Source organism: Pholis gunnellus (assembly GCF_910591455.1).
Source record: "Pholis gunnellus genome assembly, chromosome: 10".
NCBI lineage: Eukaryota > Metazoa > Chordata > Actinopteri > Perciformes > Pholidae > Pholis > Pholis gunnellus.
In genome coordinates, this window is record NC_136537.1 from 12752910 (window position 1) to 12771337 (window position 18428).

General features: G+C 43.5%; 3 protein-coding genes across 3 annotated transcripts; 2 read left to right on the plus strand and 1 right to left on the minus strand.

Moving 5' to 3' along the window:
- Nucleotides 1-257: 257 nt before the first annotated feature.
- On the plus strand, nt 258-7077 carry ints10 (integrator complex subunit 10). Its single transcript, XM_079167958.1, has 17 exons — nt 258-746; nt 881-948; nt 1034-1137; nt 1236-1375; nt 1473-1554; nt 1631-1771; nt 1917-2091; nt 2225-2394; nt 2482-2621; nt 2743-2896; nt 3103-3185; nt 3572-3727; nt 4529-4637; nt 4957-5036; nt 5170-5332; nt 5467-5560; nt 6432-7077. Exons 1-17 carry the CDS (start codon nt 618-620, stop codon nt 6586-6588), a joined length of 2145 nt encoding a protein of 714 aa, XP_079024084.1. The 5' UTR covers nt 258-617; the 3' UTR covers nt 6589-7077.
- Nucleotides 6613-10567, minus strand: tlr1 (toll-like receptor 1). The gene is made up of 2 exons (XM_079167957.1): nt 10464-10567; nt 6613-9705 (listed from the first exon to the last, which is right to left on the minus strand). The coding sequence occupies exon 2, from the start codon at nt 9696-9698 to the stop codon at nt 7287-7289; it is 2412 nt and encodes an 803-aa protein (XP_079024083.1). The 5' UTR covers nt 9699-9705; nt 10464-10567; the 3' UTR covers nt 6613-7286.
- Nucleotides 10568-11959: 1392 nt separating this feature from the next.
- klb (klotho beta) lies at nt 11960-18271 on the plus strand. Its single transcript, XM_079167956.1, has 6 exons — nt 11960-12901; nt 14018-14531; nt 14622-14890; nt 14990-15246; nt 15423-16354; nt 16787-18271. Exons 1-6 carry the CDS (start codon nt 12137-12139, stop codon nt 17191-17193), a joined length of 3144 nt encoding a protein of 1047 aa, XP_079024082.1. The 5' UTR covers nt 11960-12136; the 3' UTR covers nt 17194-18271.
- Nucleotides 18272-18428: the final 157 nt, after the last annotated feature.

Genomic DNA, 18428 nt, shown 5'->3' on the forward strand with positions numbered 1-18428 from the left:
GCGCACTACTGCAGATCTGAGAGCATATGGATGGGTCTACAGCGGACTTCTTTCAGAGATTATTTCACCGTTGCTCTATTAGTTAATTGTATTCTACAATAGTGGATATTATCTATGTTGGTGGCGACGCACGACATCATTTGATTAAAACCATAAATCGCAAAAACGGACGTTTTTTCCGTGTTGTTTGTGTGCGTCGTAAAGCAGGATGTAGCGACATTTTTACGACTGTGATGTGACGTCATTATCGTCACGTTAAAGACGGGTGTCGGTAAATAGAGGTTTAGCCTTGACTGGTGATTTCAAAACGTTTTATTTCTCGTTGTTGTTTTTTGTTAAGTTCACTATTTTGTAAATATATACGAGCTAATTGAATAACAGGGCATGGTCTGTTGAACAGTTGCACCAGAGATGTCAGGTGATGTCAGCTATTTGTTGTTAGCTGTATTCTTACATTTTGCACAGAACAGCTCTCTTTAGCTTAACGCTAACGTTGGCTAGCGTTAACTGTCACAGCACATGTCCTCGTGAAACAACTATATGCGTTGAACTGTTTTCTGAACTGCACGTGGGTTCAGTTTTGTCGCCTTCGCCGCCGAAAGCGAGATTCATGAGAAATGTCAGCGCAAAAAGATTGCGAGTTTTTGGTGAAGACAGCCCGGGAGCTGGTCTCTGATGACCCCTGTGCGGCCAAAGCCTGGCTCATAACGGCCAGAACCCTTTACCCCGCAGATTTCAACATACAGGTAACATTATGCATTTGTATCAGCTGATAATAGCATAATAGCACATGCATTTATTATCAGTCAGTCAAGCATCATCACGTGTTTGAAGTGTGTGGATCCTCTGTTATGAGTGCATTGTTGACATCTTTTCACAGTATGAAATGTACATCATTGAACGCAATGCAGAGAGGACAGCTTCTGCAGGGAGACTGCTGTACGACATGTGAGTTACAGTGTACGATCTAATCTGTGGTACAAGTGTTACTGACTCTGACCTAACGGATGCTAACTGTTTGTCCATTCTTTAGGTTCATTAACTTTCCAGATCAGCCCATTGTTTGGCGAGAGATCAGTGTCATCACAGCTGCACTCCGCAGTGATTCTCAGGACAAACATGCACAGTTTCTACGAGGTGAGAGGAGCTTAACTCACTCTCAGGAGTGTGACAATGAAGTGTTGGTTTTGAAATCTTAAAGAGTGTCTATCTTTATGTGTGTTTGTCTCCCCCAGGGCTTTTTGAGACACTGCCTGGCCGTGTGCAGTGTGAGATGCTACTGAAAGCCACAGAGCAATGTTTCAACACTTTGGAGAAGGCAGAGATGCTGCTCCTTCTTCTGAAGCGCTTTCCCGAGTCTGTGGTTCAACACGGAGTAAGTAATAATATCATAGCCCTTGTGTGTGGACATTTGAAACCTCGACTACATGGAACAATAGACAGTCCCTGCTAACTTTCTGCTGTATGTTTAGGTCAATCTAGGAGAAAAACTGTTGGAGGCGGAGGCATCAGAGAATGTGGAGACGCCTGTCAACTGCTTCAGAAAACTGTTTGGTGAGTGAAACGCTCGCATTAAAGCTTGCTTTTCATATGCAATGACTTTGAGACTAATTATTCCTTATGATTACAGTGTGTGATGTCCTCCCGTTGGTCATAAACAACATGGACATGCGCTTGCCGGCCAGCCTGATGCAGAAGTACATGCTGAAAGCAGCTGAATTCTACATCGGCTATGTTACCCGTGGTCCCTCTCCTGATGTACAGACACAGGGTAAAGCAGCGCTGTGTTCATGTCGCTCTTAGTGCTAACTCAGTGTGATGCTTTAAACCGCAAGGTTTCCTGTCCTATAGTGGTGTCTATCTCTATATTGTTCCTGTCTGACATTTCCTTCTGCTCCTTTTGTTCTTTGTTTCAGGCTCTCAAGAAGGTGGCTCTCTGAAGTCGCCCACTGTGTCCCGTGGCTCCCAGCGCTACGTGATTGACGGTCTGTCGGAAAAATCGTCAGTGGTTGCAGAACCTTGGGAGAGGCTGATGGATATCCTCGCTGTGGTTGGAGCGCGCTGCGAGTGGCAGGGAGACATGGGACAGAGGTAGTCCATCCGTCTGCATGTCATTCAGATCTAACGTTGCTCATTTATATATGAGTAGCATTGGCCATTTCAATGGGAGTATAAATGTTTTAAAAGGGGTGTTTCTTTTTTTTGTGTGTGCCTTATGCTCTAGGAGTTATGTGGACATGCTGCAGAGAGTGAAGGAGCTGTGTCGCTACCTGCCTGGTCTGGAAGGAGACACGCGGTCCCGCTGCTGCAGTCAAGTGGTCATCTGTGCTGCGCTCGTCCTCTTCCGCAGCGCCTTCCTCTACGTCTCAGCTGTGCAGCCTGCACTGTTCCAGGGTTAGCCTCCGTCTTTGCTTGTTCGTTTAACTCTAGTTCTTTTCATTAAAAGGTAAAAAGATCAAATGATGGGTTTATGTCTGGCAGGTGTGAATGCGTTGAGCTCCGGGCCGTGGATCCTCGTGGAGGATTTGAGCTCGGTGTATAATGACGTGGACGCGGAAAGGGCAGCAGTGAAACATGCACATAAGAAACGCAAACTGGCAGATGGGAGAGAGAAGACAATGGTTAGTACAGATCAGAAATAATTTTGATGTTTCTTGCCAGACAAAACTGTGCTAAGTTGTGCTTTATGTGTTCTTCAGAAGGTGACTGTGGTGTGTTTCCGTTGTATCCGTGTCATTGTAGAGCTCAGATGATGAGGAAGGGTTGGGAAAAGGACGCGGTCGACACATTTTGGTGAACAAGACTGAGATGCCCAGCTGGTCAGAGACTCTGGAGAGCTTCCGCACAGCAAGGGAAAGCTGGGACCTTCTTCACTCCCATGATGGCCTGGAAACCGGTAAACACCTCTTCTGTTCATACGTGCTCTAGTTTTCCTACTCAGACAGGGTCCAGTCACTCCGACACTATATCATAGATTGAAAAACCACAACAGCTGCAGATGTAATTTTATGGCTTATAAAGGCTTTCTCTATAACTACTGTCTTTAATTCTCAGGAATTAAGGAAAAAACTTCTTGATTTTGTTTTTGTAACATTTTAACAGAGTTCAAGAAGATCTGTGCCTCTTGGAAGACGGACAGCTGGCTGTGGTTCAGAATATTCCTCACCGACACGATCATATACCAGGCAAGCAACACTTCTGATGATTTATGATTTTTTTTGTGACAAGACACCTGCTGCCCTTTTTATTGCCGTTTCTATTTTTGGTAAAGTATTTAATCACTTTGTACTGGATTTATTTTAACTTTATTGATCTAGGAGGAAATGTAGTAATTGGAGGACCAGCACAGACAAGATGTAGCAATACATATATATTAATTTATACAATATTTAATGAATGGGACAAATGGAGGTTATGGATCAACTATTGACAACAAGTGGATTGAACTGAAGTAAATTTAACGGAATTAATGGCAATATATAGTTTTCCTAACTGTGAGGTATTTATAAACGTTAAAATGAATCTCTTCCCATGTGCCTCATTAGTTGTTTTTGTGTGTGTGTGTCTCCAGGGACAGTACCGTAAGGCCCTCTCTAGCCTGCACCAGATGGCTGCAGTGCAGCAGCCTCAGCCTGGACAGCAGAGCCCCTCAGGTCAGGCCAGTCTGGAGCACCACAGGGCCCTCATACAGCAGGCGTCCTGCCACTACGCACTGGGAGAGTACAGGGTACACACACACACACACACACACACACACACACACACACACACACACACACACACACACACACACACACACACACACACACACACACACACACACACACACACACACACACACACACACACACTCATGTTGTGTTTGCATTTGTCCATCATGTGGTCATTTTTCCATATTGTGAATACACGCCTGGAACAAATATATTATGTTGTACTATTTTTTTACGATTCAAATGGATGTACAGTGTCTGTTATGTAATGCCACTACTGTAGATATCTGTTCTTCTAATCTTGTTTTATACTGATGTCTCTATTGCACTGTAATGTAAGGAGGAGGTTGTTTTGCTTCTAACATCTTATTATACAAAACATACTGCTCTGTGGGCCATGCTCCAAGAATGAATCGATAACCCCATCGAGCCTGCAGGTGGCGTCAAAGTTGATTTGATTTTAGAAGCACACAACTGCAGCAGAGCTCACATTTCAGAGAGTATATTTAAACTTATCAATTCAACCATTCTGACTAACTGATGTGTGTTTATTTTGCTCCAAAGCGTCTACATTTATCACATGCAAAGCTTTATAATTGAGCATAATTTGACATGCATATCTGAATTTTCTATTCCAACAATTTTAATAACAGGTTTTGGCCCAGTAAAAAATATCCATAACACACAGACAACAGGATTTAGAGTACAAGTGACAAAATACCTGCAGACAATATATTTTATTGAATTTTTTTACAACATTTGGTGTAATAGCCTTGCCCTGTTCAGCCATGTGATGCACGTGTTGTACTGTTAATCAGATGGCCTGTGAGAAGCTGCTTGATGTTGTCGGGGGTCTGATGTCCCCGAGCCTGGAACCAACTAAGACTCCAGAGGATCAGAGCAGAATCAAGACCAAAATAAGGAAAGGTGAACACTTCCTGCTTCCTGATTCCCACCTGTGAACAGCTTTTAACGTTTTATGTAGAAATTGACATCTAATATACATCTTTTTTAGCACAAAATGGTTTCATATCTTTGGCAAATATGTCCCAAAAATGTTGACAGATTATGACCAGTAACTCAATATCAATACAAGAAAACCACAGGTTACCTTTGATAAAATGTACATATTAACGGGAAACATCTCTCTTTGTTGAAACTACTGTTGTCCCTCGATACAGAAATCTTATAAATGTATTGTGTGATTGAGAAATGTATAACTGTTGTGTATTTTTGTCATATCTAGGTAATGACCTGAGATTGCTTCCCTGCACCAGCAAAGCTGTGTTACCGTTCTGTTTCCAGCTGATGTTAGCCTGCTTCAAGGTACTTAAACTATAGTTAAGCCTGTGGAAATGCATAGTTTGTCACTATTTGTGTCGATCCATTTTTTCAAGACTATTAAGGTAATAAACCCTCGTATAACCCACTTTCTCTTTTTCTCATTTCGTGCGATCAGCTCCGTGTCTTCACAGACAGTCGTGACGACCTGTCCCTCGGTCACGTGGTGGTGCTACTGCAGCACGACTGGCCACAGGGCGAGATGCTGTTTTTAAAGGCAGTGGAGAAGATCTGTCAGCAAGGCGGTCTTCAGTATGAGAATTTCTTCAACTATGTCACCAGTATCCCTTTTTTTTATTTGTAACTCGCACAAGCCTGACAAAATGTATAGAGACAAATGACTTTGTGGTTACCTTGTGTGTGTGTGGTCTCCTATCTTGGATGTTAGTTTCCCTGAGCTCATTACTTTTGCCAGACATTGACATGTTGGAGGAGTTTGCATACCTGCGTACTCCAGAAGGCGGAAGGATTCAACTGGAGTTCCTGCCCAATCAGGGAATGCTGATCAAGTAAGCGCGTCCCATTCACAAACGTTTTAGTTGCATTGTGACTCTGCACACTCCCGTTCTGTTGCTGTTTTTAAAGAGAACAGTGATGTTGATTGACGATCTTAAGTAGACACGGCCCTGTGGGTAGAAATGTACTTTGAACTGAAAATGCTGTTGACGGAGCGACGTTAGAAAGAGAAGGAGTTTACGGTTAAAACAAAGCTTCTATCGAACTCCTTCATTGATTGCTGTAGAAGTTAAGACACTTAAATGCACCCTCACTGACAGAGTTGTTGAATGTTGCTGTCCTTCAGGAACCCTAGTCCCGCCCTGGGGGTGGAGTTAAATACCCTTCTGCTACAAGGGGTGCAGACGATGGACAGGTACCCCAGGCCCCTCCTCCCCCCGCCCCCCCCCCCCCCCCCCCCACACCAGTCACCCTCCCTTCATTCCCAACTTCAAGGCTTGTCATCCCTCCAGTTTTGATTTGGGCCTGTCATTTTACATCCAGAATTAGTTTGATTTCCTGTTGGCGTTTCTTTATTTGAGCCATTGCTCGTCTTTCTGTGCTCATCACTGTTGTTGTTGTTGTTGTAATTTGAGGATGATGTTGGTCTTGTTGTGCAGTCAATTTAGTTTTTGCCTTTTCATAACACTTGAGCTCATTTCATTTGTGGACATGTTTTATGTGTTTTTTATTTATGATGATGAGACTTTTGTTGTGTAATCTTGAATGGTTGATTTATGTAAGAAAAAAACAACAACGTGCTGTTTCTGTGATTTTTGTCTTTACCGCATAGATCTCAGTCTCAAATCATGTCATAATAATACATCTCTGACTATATGTGTGTTTGTGTTCATTGTAGTTTTTATCCTATGTTTTTTTTTTCAGACACCACACCGTGACTCGTGGGATCACCAAGGGAGTGAAGGAAGATTTCCGTCTGGCCATGGAGAGGCAGGTGTCGCGTTGTGGAGAGAACCTGTACAGTGTGCTTTACCGTTTCTGCATCAACGAGAAGATCATGATCATCCAGTCTCTTCCTTGACACCTGGCCTGTGACTTTTGAGCCTTTTCATAGTTGATATTCCAGGCACCGTTTTAATGCAGCTGGACTGACTTTAGGACACATGACACATTTGTAACTCTCTTGTCTTCATCATCCATCTATGAACTCTTAAAATAATACATCTCATTGCCTTAAAAGCGGATCTCTCTTTTCAGAGAGTTGGTGAGAATACTGGTTTTCTGAATATACAGTGCTCATGAAATTAACATGGTACGTGTGTAGTTTTCTTCTCGTGTGCACAACCACATTTGAAGTGGTTCAATCATATTGTGACATTTGTGGAGTCAGTTATGACAAAAGAATTGAGCGCATTTTTGATATTCTTCGGTAAAGTTTATTGTTTTTGTTACAAACTTAAAATGTTAGTTTATATAAATGTTTCCATTAAATGTCCTCTAAATGGTTGAAAGAATTGCCAAATGATTTGTATTTTACAAGCTTACAAGAAGTCAGTTCATCTTCATCTCATAGTACACAATTAGAAATTCGACACTATAGCTCAAGAAAGTATGCTTATGTGTTTTAGAAAGAATACTGGAAAATGTTCACACTTCTTTTTCTCTCCAGAGCACCCACATTTTTACTCCTACTGTGTTCCCTCTTTCAAACTTTCACTTCAGTATAATTCACACATCCTCCTCACACTTTCTCTTCCTCTGTAAGTCTTCCTTCCAAACTCACTCCTCTGCCAGTTCTGCCACTGGTGCATTTGGCAGGTCTGCCTGTAGTGCAGCCCTGAGGTTAGCCCAGAACAGCCTGTGCTTGGCCCTGTCCTGGGGCCACTCCAAGTATGTGTGCCGGCCCATCATGGACTTCAGCTGGTAGTACTTGGACGGGATCAGGTACTGAGGCAGAGGCTCGAGCAGTACCAGCACAACGCTGTCCGTGCCCCAAGCGAGGCGTTGGTGGCTGGCAAAGTACAGCTCATAATGGCACCACTCGCTCTTGACGAAGTGAGCAGAGAGCACAAACACGGAGCGTCGGCTCTTCTCCACACAGGCGATGATGTTCTCAACGATCGTCTTTCCCGGCACAAAGTTTTTCTCATGGTGACAGATTCGGAGCCCTCCTGTGGCGTCTTCAAGGTTTGGGAGGAGGGAATTCTGCACCCAGTCTGCGTCATGCTGGCTGTAGGACACAAAAGCATGAAACTCGACACCCACCAGATCTTCAGGTCGAACGTGACGCATTCTGGCGCGATGTTTGGCTCTGGTCCACTGCCAGATCATGCTCATATACCAGGGGGCATCCAAACGATGGCACAGGATCACAACCGCGATAATCACTAACACTGCTGGGCACAAGATGGTGGTAGCTAGGAGGCCGATGTTACAGGAGACCTCTGGGATGGAGATGTCTTTCAAGGTGAAGTCTTTAAAGGCCTCTGGGTAGGTGCAGTAATAGCCCATTGGCCAGTTCAACAATTCAATTCCTGTGTGGCTTTTCTTCTTTTCAGACTTGATGCCAAGACTTATGAAACTCCTCAGAGCACAGGTGCAGGTGAAGGGGTTGAAACTGACGTCCAGGGTTTTCAGTTTGGGGCAGCTGTCCAGCTTGTTCATAGTTGGTGCATGGAGGGAATTTGACTTGAGCAGAAGCTCATTCAACAGGGGGAAGCCGTTACATACTGGGAGGTCCCGCAGCCTGTTAGCATTTAGATTCAGAGATGAAAGATTTTCCAGTTCCAAGATGGACGATGGTATCACAGAAACCTGGTTGTTCTGGAGGTCTAGTGACTCTGTTCCTCTTGGTAGACATTTAAAAACGGAAGCTGTCAAACCATTAGACGACAGAGTCATATTGGTGATGTTTAGTGGCCAGACACATTCTCCGAGACCATCATAAACCAGGGAGTTGATGCTGAGGTCCAGATGCTGCAGTGACTTCATGAATTGCACCCGTTGGCTCAGGATCTGAAGGCTCTTGAAATTGTTGCCTGCCAGAATCAATTTCCTCACACTATCCAGAGTCTCACATTCAAGAGTTGCTTGACCTTCCACTCTGGAGAAGATGGAGTCAGATAGGGCACAATTGGAGAAGTCCAGCTGGAGGATGGGACTGTGAAACTTTGGGCATGTCATGTGTATGATTGAAGTCTCAACGAGTGCTAAACTCTCCACCGGCATGTTGATGAAAAAGTTGTAAACAGTTTCTTGTGAAAAGAAGAAAGACTTTACCACTGCCCTTCTGGCTGTGAAGGACTTCATTTTAGACATCTCGCTCGCTTCATCGTCGCTAAAAGGCAAATTGTGCAGGGCCACATCAGAGGCCGTCAGATGAGTGACTGATGAACGCTGGACCGCACCTACAAAGCTAGTCAATTCCCTCCAGTTGATTGATATGTTGGTGAGATAAAAATGAGTTGTGAGGATTCCTACTCTCTCGCTCAGGTGCTTACTCAGGTCTTTGTAGCCACCATTCAAATCCATTAACTCCACGGCAACAAAGAGTGACAGTGCATCAGAAACCAGATAAAGGTTCAATATCTGATAACTAGTGAAGGCTATCTGAAGCCTCTGAGCATGGACATCCTGCAGGCTGTCTGCTGTATAACCCTGTTCATTCTCCAGGGAAAGGGTAAGGGTACGCAGTTTCACTTCAGCAATATTCAGGAAATCCCTGTTACTGATGTTTTGTGCTCCAAGAGCTAATCTCTCCAGTTTTACCAGGGATCTGAACTCACTGCCAAGTGTCATTGTGAGAAAGTTGTTGCAGACTAAATTCAGTACCAGAAGGTTCTCTGTGTGGAGCAGGTACCGCTGACCCGACAGGTTCCTCAGTCTGTTGTGTGACAGGTCTAGATCCTCCAGAAGTGGCGTGTCGAGGAACGTCTCTGGATCGATGTCCTCCAAACTATTCCAGGAAACGTTGAGGAACCTCAGGAGGGGTGTGTTTTTGAAGTCTCCCCGGTGAAGTTGCTGTATGTGGTTGCGTGACAGGTCTAAAAGCTCAGTCGTCTGCGGCAGGTCTCTTGGGACAGAGGAGAGGTTTTTGGATGAGCGGTCTACGATGCTGCCAGGGGATGAAGCACTCCGCTGGAGTCCCATCAACATGGCTGCCGCCCAGAGGGCAGAGATCATCGGCCTCATTGTTAGTCTGGATAGAAGTAAGAAAATAAACGTCTCATGCATACTCAGTTGCAAGTTTATTAGGTACACCTGGCTAAAACTGCTGCAGTCTAATAAAACAGTCCTGCAATAAATCTTAGGAAGGCTCAGTTTTTATTGAATCTGTTTTAGAGAAGTGTGTTTTAACCTTATGTAGTTTGTGGTGAAATGTATTACATGACACACGGAGGAGTGCCTGTTATTTAGCCTACCCTCAGGGGTGGACAAAATAACAGAAACGAATAATAATGGACAAAATAGTCGGTGTAAACCTCTATAAAACCGTTTCAACAATACCGAATGGTAAACCTTCATGAGGGTAGGATGTAGTTTGATTGTTCGTTGTATTTCTTTTTCTTATTTGACTTGCAGTGTCCTCTGCTTGGTCAGTGAGTCTTTTGGTTGATCTTTTGATCAGTCATAAGTTTAGGATTACTTCTGCATCCCCATGTCCCAAAACATTTTTTAATACAGAACAGCAATGTCTTTTAATTCATTGTCAGATTTTGAATACTGAATTGAGCAAATGCATTAGTTTAGTGGATAGATTCAATCATCCTGTTTCTAAAGTTTTCTTTAAGCTTTTTCAGACTCTTCATTGTGTGTGTGTGTGTGTGTGTGTGTTGACTAATTATTCTACTATTTTGGCCACAGTGGCATCTCAATCTAAACAGCATGGTTGTAAAATAAAATTGCAACAGAATCCTACCATTCATAGTACATAGACAGAAAAAGGAGCGTACTCACCGAGGTCAGATGGACTTTTTTTTGTTAATGGTGACAAAAATGTGCAAAAAGTTTCACTAACAATCAAAAGCATTCCGATCAAAAGACAATAATCAGCAGCTAACTTCTTCTGTTGCTCTAGCTCGTTTTTTTAACACAACCTGTGCTGATGTTACAGTTAATAACGGCAGTAAGAGGAAATGGAAATGAAAGCATCTGTCAAACCAATCACGTCTTTCTCTCGTACATCCTCTTTTCCCTTATTTACTGCAAAGAGCTTTTTACTATAGGGAACTACTGTATTTATAGTGCTATTTAAATCGACTCAGCTATTCTGAGTTGTATAACACATTGTTCTTTACATGCTGGTATTTGGTGGACTGTGTATAAAAGTTATTTTACTTCTGCCTTGGTTTAGAATCAAACCTAGTGTTGAGGGGCTTTACAATTGACAATTCTCTTTACTATGTCAAATGTATTTATGTTATATGTCCTACTGTGTAAGGGCGTTTGGAAAAGCCCCTCAGTGTTATCAGGCGTCTTTTCTTCAGTATCATAGCGACCACACTGAGGTCAGTCTGAGTGGTAAATGATCATTTCAACTCAATTAACTTATCCCGCTAATGCCTTGAAGCAAAGGGTATCCTGGGCAACTGCACTGTTTACTCTAGACAGCTCTTGACACTGTCTTTAATGAAGAATGATGAGGAAGGGCCTTTTTTCTTTTATTGTGATTGTGAGGCTTTATTAAGGGCAAGTGTGTGTACAGACAGACAGATGGACAGTCACACAAACACACACTTCCCAGCAATGTTTTTAGTCAAGCAGCAATGCTGTTTATTTTGGTCAGTGACTCTTACTCATATAGCAAGAGGAGCCAAATTGAATAAGAAGATATGAGCTGGTGTCACCGTTCTCACCTGGCAGGGTTCTGATCAAATCTGTGAAGCAGCTTCTGGCCATAGGACAACAAAAAAACAGCTTGTTTTTTTCAGTTTCAGGCTACACTGGGTTGCATTGTCGTTTTCAATAACTTTCCCCAGTAAGTGTTCAACGTGTGAATTGATATTGGAAAATGAAATCCATTTAACTCAAATGTAAAACTTGTTATGTTTCAGCACCATCTGCAAGTGTTGAAAACGAGGACCGCAATGTGAACTACTTCTTAGTCATGGCGCTAAGATCAGAGTACAAGCTAATTATTGACACAGGAACCTTTTTTACAGCAATCAACAGCATGTTTAGAGCTGTGTCCTCGGGAATAGCTCAGTAATATCCTCTTTAAGTGTTGGCCCTCTCTTTTAAATAGTTTTTTCTTTTTTTTCTTTGGTGATATAATTGAAGAAGCGTTTCTAGAATTACAGGTAAAAATAATTCACCGGAAGCTTCTCAAAGTACGGTGTGAGGATATGAGTCAACCTTTGTGTGGACATTGTGTGGTAGGGAGGGGCTGAGTGGGAGCACAAGTACACCGAGGGAGAGATAGGGAAGTCTGACCAGGTTGTCAGATGAATCGTGCAGCACCTTGAAGCTTCAGACCTTCTCCCGGGTGTGATCACTCGCCTCCCTCCTCCACCATAATGGGTCTTTTTCTTTTCTCAAGAAGATTTACGATATTGAACAGAGCAATTGCTCTGACTGACACCAGCTCCTGCCTTCCAGTGGACTTCTGAAACAAGGTAGACTCCTTCAGTATGCTGAACTACTCTTCTGCTCCCACTCTACAGTACCTCTTACTCTCCCTCCTGTTGTTGGCATGTGGTTGGAACAAGGCGGCCTGCTCTCTTGGAGACGGCAGGAGGATTTGGCAGCAGCCCAAGCCGGACCCCATCACCAAAGACCAGTCTTTCCTTCATGATACCTTCCCTTCGGGATTCCTTTGGGGTTCAGGGACGTCTGCCTTCCAGACAGAGGGAGCCTGGGATCAGGAGGGGAAAGGCCCATCCATCTGGGACCATTTCACCCACTCCACTGTCAGTAATAAATTGGCAACCGAGACTGCCGATGTGGCTAGTGACAGCTACACTCGCTGGGACAAAGATGTGGAGGCACTGGAGTATCTAGGTGTAAGATCATACTATCTCTCTCTCTCCTGGCCCAGACTCTTTCCTGATGGGAATGCAAAAGGTCGGCCCAATACAGCTGCTGTGGAGCATTACAGCCGTCTCATAGAGAGGCTCCTGGAAAAGAGAATTGAGCCCATTGTCACCCTCCATCACTGGGACCTGCCACAAGTCCTGCAGGAGCGCTATGGAGGCTGGAAAAATGACACACTGGTGGGACTGTTTGAGGAGTATGCAGCCTTTTGTTTCAACACGTTTGGGAGCCGTGTTAGGTACTGGCTCACAATGCATAATCCATACCTGGTGGCTGTGCAGGGCTATGGGACAGGCGTGCACGCTCCTGGAGAAACAGGGGGTTCCGCAGGCTTTCTCATTGTGGCCCACAACCTGATCAGGGTAAGTGAAACGGGTCTAGATTAATATAGTCTGTACTCATGTTGTGCTTTTTCTGCCTTGGTCGTAGACGGCAGCACATGAAGAATTTCTCTAATCATATTGACTGTCTTTAAACTTTGAACCTCTGCTGCAGTTATATCAGTTTATGATGGTCAATGAATGTTTGCATTCACAAGACAACAGAAAGTGACGCAAGCACAGACTGCACCAGTGCTCAGATATTTTGTTGCAATAGAATGAAATCAATTAAGACAATATCGTTGGATTTATGACTTTGAAACATACAGCTGGTGCAGTCCAGTGCAAAGCCTTGATTCTCACTTTTTATTTGATCTCCTATATGACCAGTTGATCATATTTCATTGTGACAGGTTTGTGATCAGTAAACAGAACACTTAAAGAGACATTACGGTCAAGGTCCACCACATCAGCACTTCTCTGCTGGAGCGTAACAGTGTGTGACAGGAAGTAATGGAGATATGCCTTATTAATAATCACTCACGTTTGTGTAGTCTAGCACAGATAGTATGTGCAGCTAACACCACGCAGATAGTCTGAGCAAATAGTGATTCTCTGGTGTCTAAAAGATTGTTTTCATGATTAACTTCCACTCAGGAAGTTATTTCTTTAATGCTATTTGTTTAGTGCTTATTCATCTGTTACACGATATCTCAAGAAACTATAAACAACTTTGAATGAAATGTGAAAAATAAGCCCAAATCAAGGCAGACAAGTGATTTTCTTATCTACTTCTGCATTTACAGTACTTATATTAAATCAATACAATCTATTACGTCTTTTAACTCTCTCTGTGTGCTTTTTAAAAAGCATGATAGATATTTTTCACAGCATACATTTGGAGTTATCAAAGCAGAAAAAGCACACTAATACGGACACTAAGAATATTAATGATGACTCCGTTCTGTTCAAGTGACAGTGAGCCAGCAAACTGAAGCTAAATGTCATTTATCCATCATGCATTCTATTATTTACAAATGTATTTCTCCTACTATATAGCACATAAAATGTCTTCCATGAAAAAGGTCTATTGTAATGTAATTATGTTGTAGACTGCTGCACAGCGCATCATAATAATGTGTCTTCTGTGATTTCCAGGCACACGCCAAAGCATGGCACACCTACAACACCCACTTCCGTCCAGCTCAGAAGGGTAAAGTATCCATTGTTTTGGGGTCCCACTGGGTTGAGCCTCAAAGAGGCCAAGCCACAGCTGCTAATGTTGAGCTTTGCCAGCAGTCAATAGAAGCTGCCCTTGGCTGGTTTGCCAACCCCATCTTTGGTGATGGAGACTACCCAGTCTCTTTAAAAATGAAGCACGGGGCCCTCTTGCCCACATTCTCCCCCGAGGAGAAGCTCTGGGTGCGGACAACAGCTGACTTTTTTGCTCTGTCCTTCGGGCCCAACAACCTCCGCCTGGGCCGGGGCCTGGTCCAGTATGGGCAGACTCTGACCCCAGACCTGAGGCGCGTACTGGGCTGGATAAAGCTGGAGTATGGGGACCCGAAGGTGCTTGTGACCGAGGGAGGCTGGTTTTCTGAAGCCAGTGTGGGAAAGGAGGACACAGTGGCCATTTACCTGATGAAGAGGTTTATCAACCAGGTCCTGCAAGGTAAGAGAAGAAGAAAAAAATAGACATTGCAATTAAGTCAGCAAATTTGTATTCTTCCACTTTCTGTTAATGCTGTGTTTTCTTTCACAGCCATCAAGTTTGATGGGGTGCAGGTGTTTGGCTATTCTGCCTGGTCTTTGGTGGATGGATTTGAGTGGAATTATGGCTTCACTGTTAGGCGAGGCCTTTTCTATATCGATTTCAGCCAACCAAACCGAACCAGGACCCCCAAGACCAGTGCTCAGTACTACAGGCGTGTTGTCACTGACAATGGTTTCCGCAGTGACGAAACTTCCAGAGTGATCAAAGGCCGTTTCCCCTGCGAATTTCACTGGGGTATTGCCGACTCCACTTTACAGGTAAGAAGAGAGATAAACTAAGAATATACAGCAAAAAAAAGCTAAATGAATGTCTGTATTTACCCTGATATTATTCTATGTCTTTTCTTGTTGCTGTAGGTCCACTTCTACCCGTTCTCACCACAGTTTACTGACAACCATGTGTACAGCTGGAACCTGACAGGAGACGGTTCGCTGCGTCCAGTCCCAGGGGTGAAGATGCAAACCAGACGAGCCCAGTGCACCGACTACTTGGCTATTCGTGGTCATCTTCGTCTGTTCGCGTCCACTGGGGCATCTCACTACCGCTTTGCTCTAAACTGGTCTCTGATTTTACCACAGGGAGACCTCTCTAATGTGAACACTGAAGCTCTGAGGTAGAAATACACAAACATGGACGGTTTTCCCCAAATTACAGCACAATTTTGATTCAAAATTCACACCATAGATTTTAGCCCATTTCAATAAATTTAAAGATGATATATGACTCTGTCTCTCTTTTTGTCTATGCACATTAACTGCTAACTCTGTAATCTTGTTTCACATTTAAAAGGTACTACCGCTGTGTTCTGTACGAGCTCAAGAAGCTGAACCTGGAGGCTGTCGTTATTCTCTACTACCCCACACACAGAGCTCCACATCTAGGTTTGCCTGGGCCACTGCAAGCATCTGGTGGTTGGCTCAACTACAGCACCGTGGAGGCCTTTCAGGAATATGCAGCACTGTGCTACCAGCAGCTGGGGTCCTGGGTTCCATACTGGATCACCGTCAATGAGCCAAACAGACTGATAGATGTTTATTCCACTTGGAAAGAGAAGCATCGGGCAGCTCATAACCTTCTTCTGGCTCACGCTAAAGCCTTTAGGCTGTACGAGAAGGAACACTCGGGTCAACAGAGAGCACTGGTATCACTTGCATTACATGCCGACTGGGCCAAACCTGCAAACCCCTTCCTTGACTCACATACGGCAGCAGCACAGAGGTTCCTTTTGTTTGAGCTTGGTCGGTTCTTAGACCCGTTGCTTGGGACTAGATATGAGGAGAAGCATAACAAGGTGGACTATCCAGAAGAAATGAAGGCATACCTGGAGGAGAGCGCTCGAGTAATTGGCCTCCCTGGATCCCCTCTTCCTGGCTTTACTGAGACTGAGAGGGAGGAGCTCAGAGGGACATTGAGTTTTATCGCTCTGAACCATTTTACCACCCGTTTGGTCTCTCCATATCTCCACACACAGGGCAATTTTCAGCAGAAACAACCTCCTGATCACGGCTGTGTGATCCTTTCTGATCCCACCTGGCCCTCCTCAAGCCTGGGGCAGGCTCTTGTACCCAAGGGCCTGCGGAAGATCCTGAACTGGGTGAGCCAGAGATATGGAAGGGCTCTGCCTATCATTGTCGCAGCCAGTGGGGTTGATGATCAGGCTCCTGTGGAGGACAAACTCAGGCAACACTTTCTCAGGAGTTATCTGCAGGAGGCCTTAAAAGGTGACATGCATTTCAGATCCTACAACTCTATCAGTAATGGCCCTCTTCATACATTTTTCAGTAGTCATGATGTTGAGACAGAGGCGCAGACCCACAGGCAATGCAGGTTTTATGACCATATTGCTTCCTATTATAAAAACCTGGATTTAATGAGAAACCAGGAAGATCATAAAAAGAGAGGAGGGGAGAGTACAGCAACAGTGTTGATCAGTGTTGTGTTCACACTTTGCTATTTATTAGCTGACCTGTATTGCACGCGTTGTCTTCTAACGTGTTAACCATTTGGCATGTATTTTAAACATTTAGTTGTTTTATTATTAGTAGAATAAAGTATATCTTGGCTATTCATTTTTCTTAGGGAGGAGGAGGAGTTGGAGAGTGGATGAATGATTCTTATCTTACGTTTCTCCTTTATTGTATTTTTCTCTATAGCTCGCCAATTAGATGGAGTCAACCTGCAGGGCTTCTACGTGTGGAAACTGCAAGATCGACATGCCCCCCAGTTTGGCCTCTTCACCTCAACCCACCATCAATCCAAAGCCAAAGCCTCCATTGCTGTCTACAGAGAAATCATAACTCGTGGAGGTTTCCCTGAGGATAACACCACGCAGACATGCAGGTTTAGTGCGCCTTGCTCTGTATGTGCGTGGATGTTCAAGAACAAAGCGATGTTGTTCTTCGCAGGTTGCCTCCTAATAACAGCCTTAATGCTGGCAGCACTTGTCATCTTTGTCGTCATCACCAGGAGAAACCAAACAAGAGTAAGAGGGAGGGGGGCGAACAGGCGGAGAAGAAGGGAAGGAGTCCCTGTATGCTCGTGTCCACCTGTTAAGTGCTAAGAGACATTGAATCTGTAATCTATAGCAGGCAAACTGTGTGTGGCTCATTGACAGTGAAGAGCAATGATCTATTGTGTCTGGTCCAATGATGTATGTATCTGTGCTTATAACAAATGTGTGATCAGTTTACCAACAATTACTGTAAAAAAATGTGTCTCCATCTATTTTATTGTAATAATGGGTTATTTAGATGGAAGGTAAAAAATGGAAAAGCTATTTTGTTAATTAAATGACCATGAGATCAACAGATTTACTGAATGCCAAAGATTGTCTGGCTCACATGTGTTCTTACAATTATGTGAGGTCTATAGTTTACGATAAGGGAGGATAATAGCTTTACCTAATTGCTTACCTTCCCTATGACCTCCATCATGGAGAAATATGTCAGTGCCATGATTCTAGCATTGGAACAGTCCGTGACGATTATATTGTGTAGATCAGACTAAAATGTGACTTAAATACATATAAGTTTAGCTCAGATATAATTGTGGATTGCACACCAAAATATATATTTTCACAAGTGGTATCCACTTTATTCAAACACCAGACATGATGCTTGACGCCAAATGTGTGAACCTGCACGAGACAGTGACGCCCCCTAGCGTCGCAGTGTAAAACAATGTGAAACAAGGATCTGTGTTTTGTTAAAAAATTGAGAAAATACCAAAACGTACAGTGTATGCTCATGTGTTAGTATGAGTCCGTCAGTGTTTGTGACCGTGGACCTCTGAGATAACGTATTTCAGACGATGACATGACTCCCGGGGGCTGTCTTCAAACGCATGTAATGATTTGTATGAATTGTATAATGTGGAACAGACACACAGGTTTAACTGGGATCATCAGATGAAGAAAAGAGGTGCTTTCTGCAGTAATGGAAAGCAACTGACTCTTCATGTGATACATACTTTAGACTTGAAAACTGCGAATCAGAACAGAGTCATTGGAGTATTTTTGACTAAAAAGTAGTTGTATGTTAAATGATTACACAGTGATAATTACATGTAATCTGTCTTTGTATGAAACCCTGTTTACCTGTTCTGAGATCACTTTTATTTTGCATTAAAAGGTTTTCTAAATGGCACACTAACCTTTTCTTTTTCTTTTTCAATATATACCACCCCCTATGAACATCATATGGTTTTAAAGCTCTAACGTTAAAACAATAATAACAACAATAATGATGAATTACTCATCAACAGATCAACCAATGGGAGAAGGTGCCCAGGATGGCA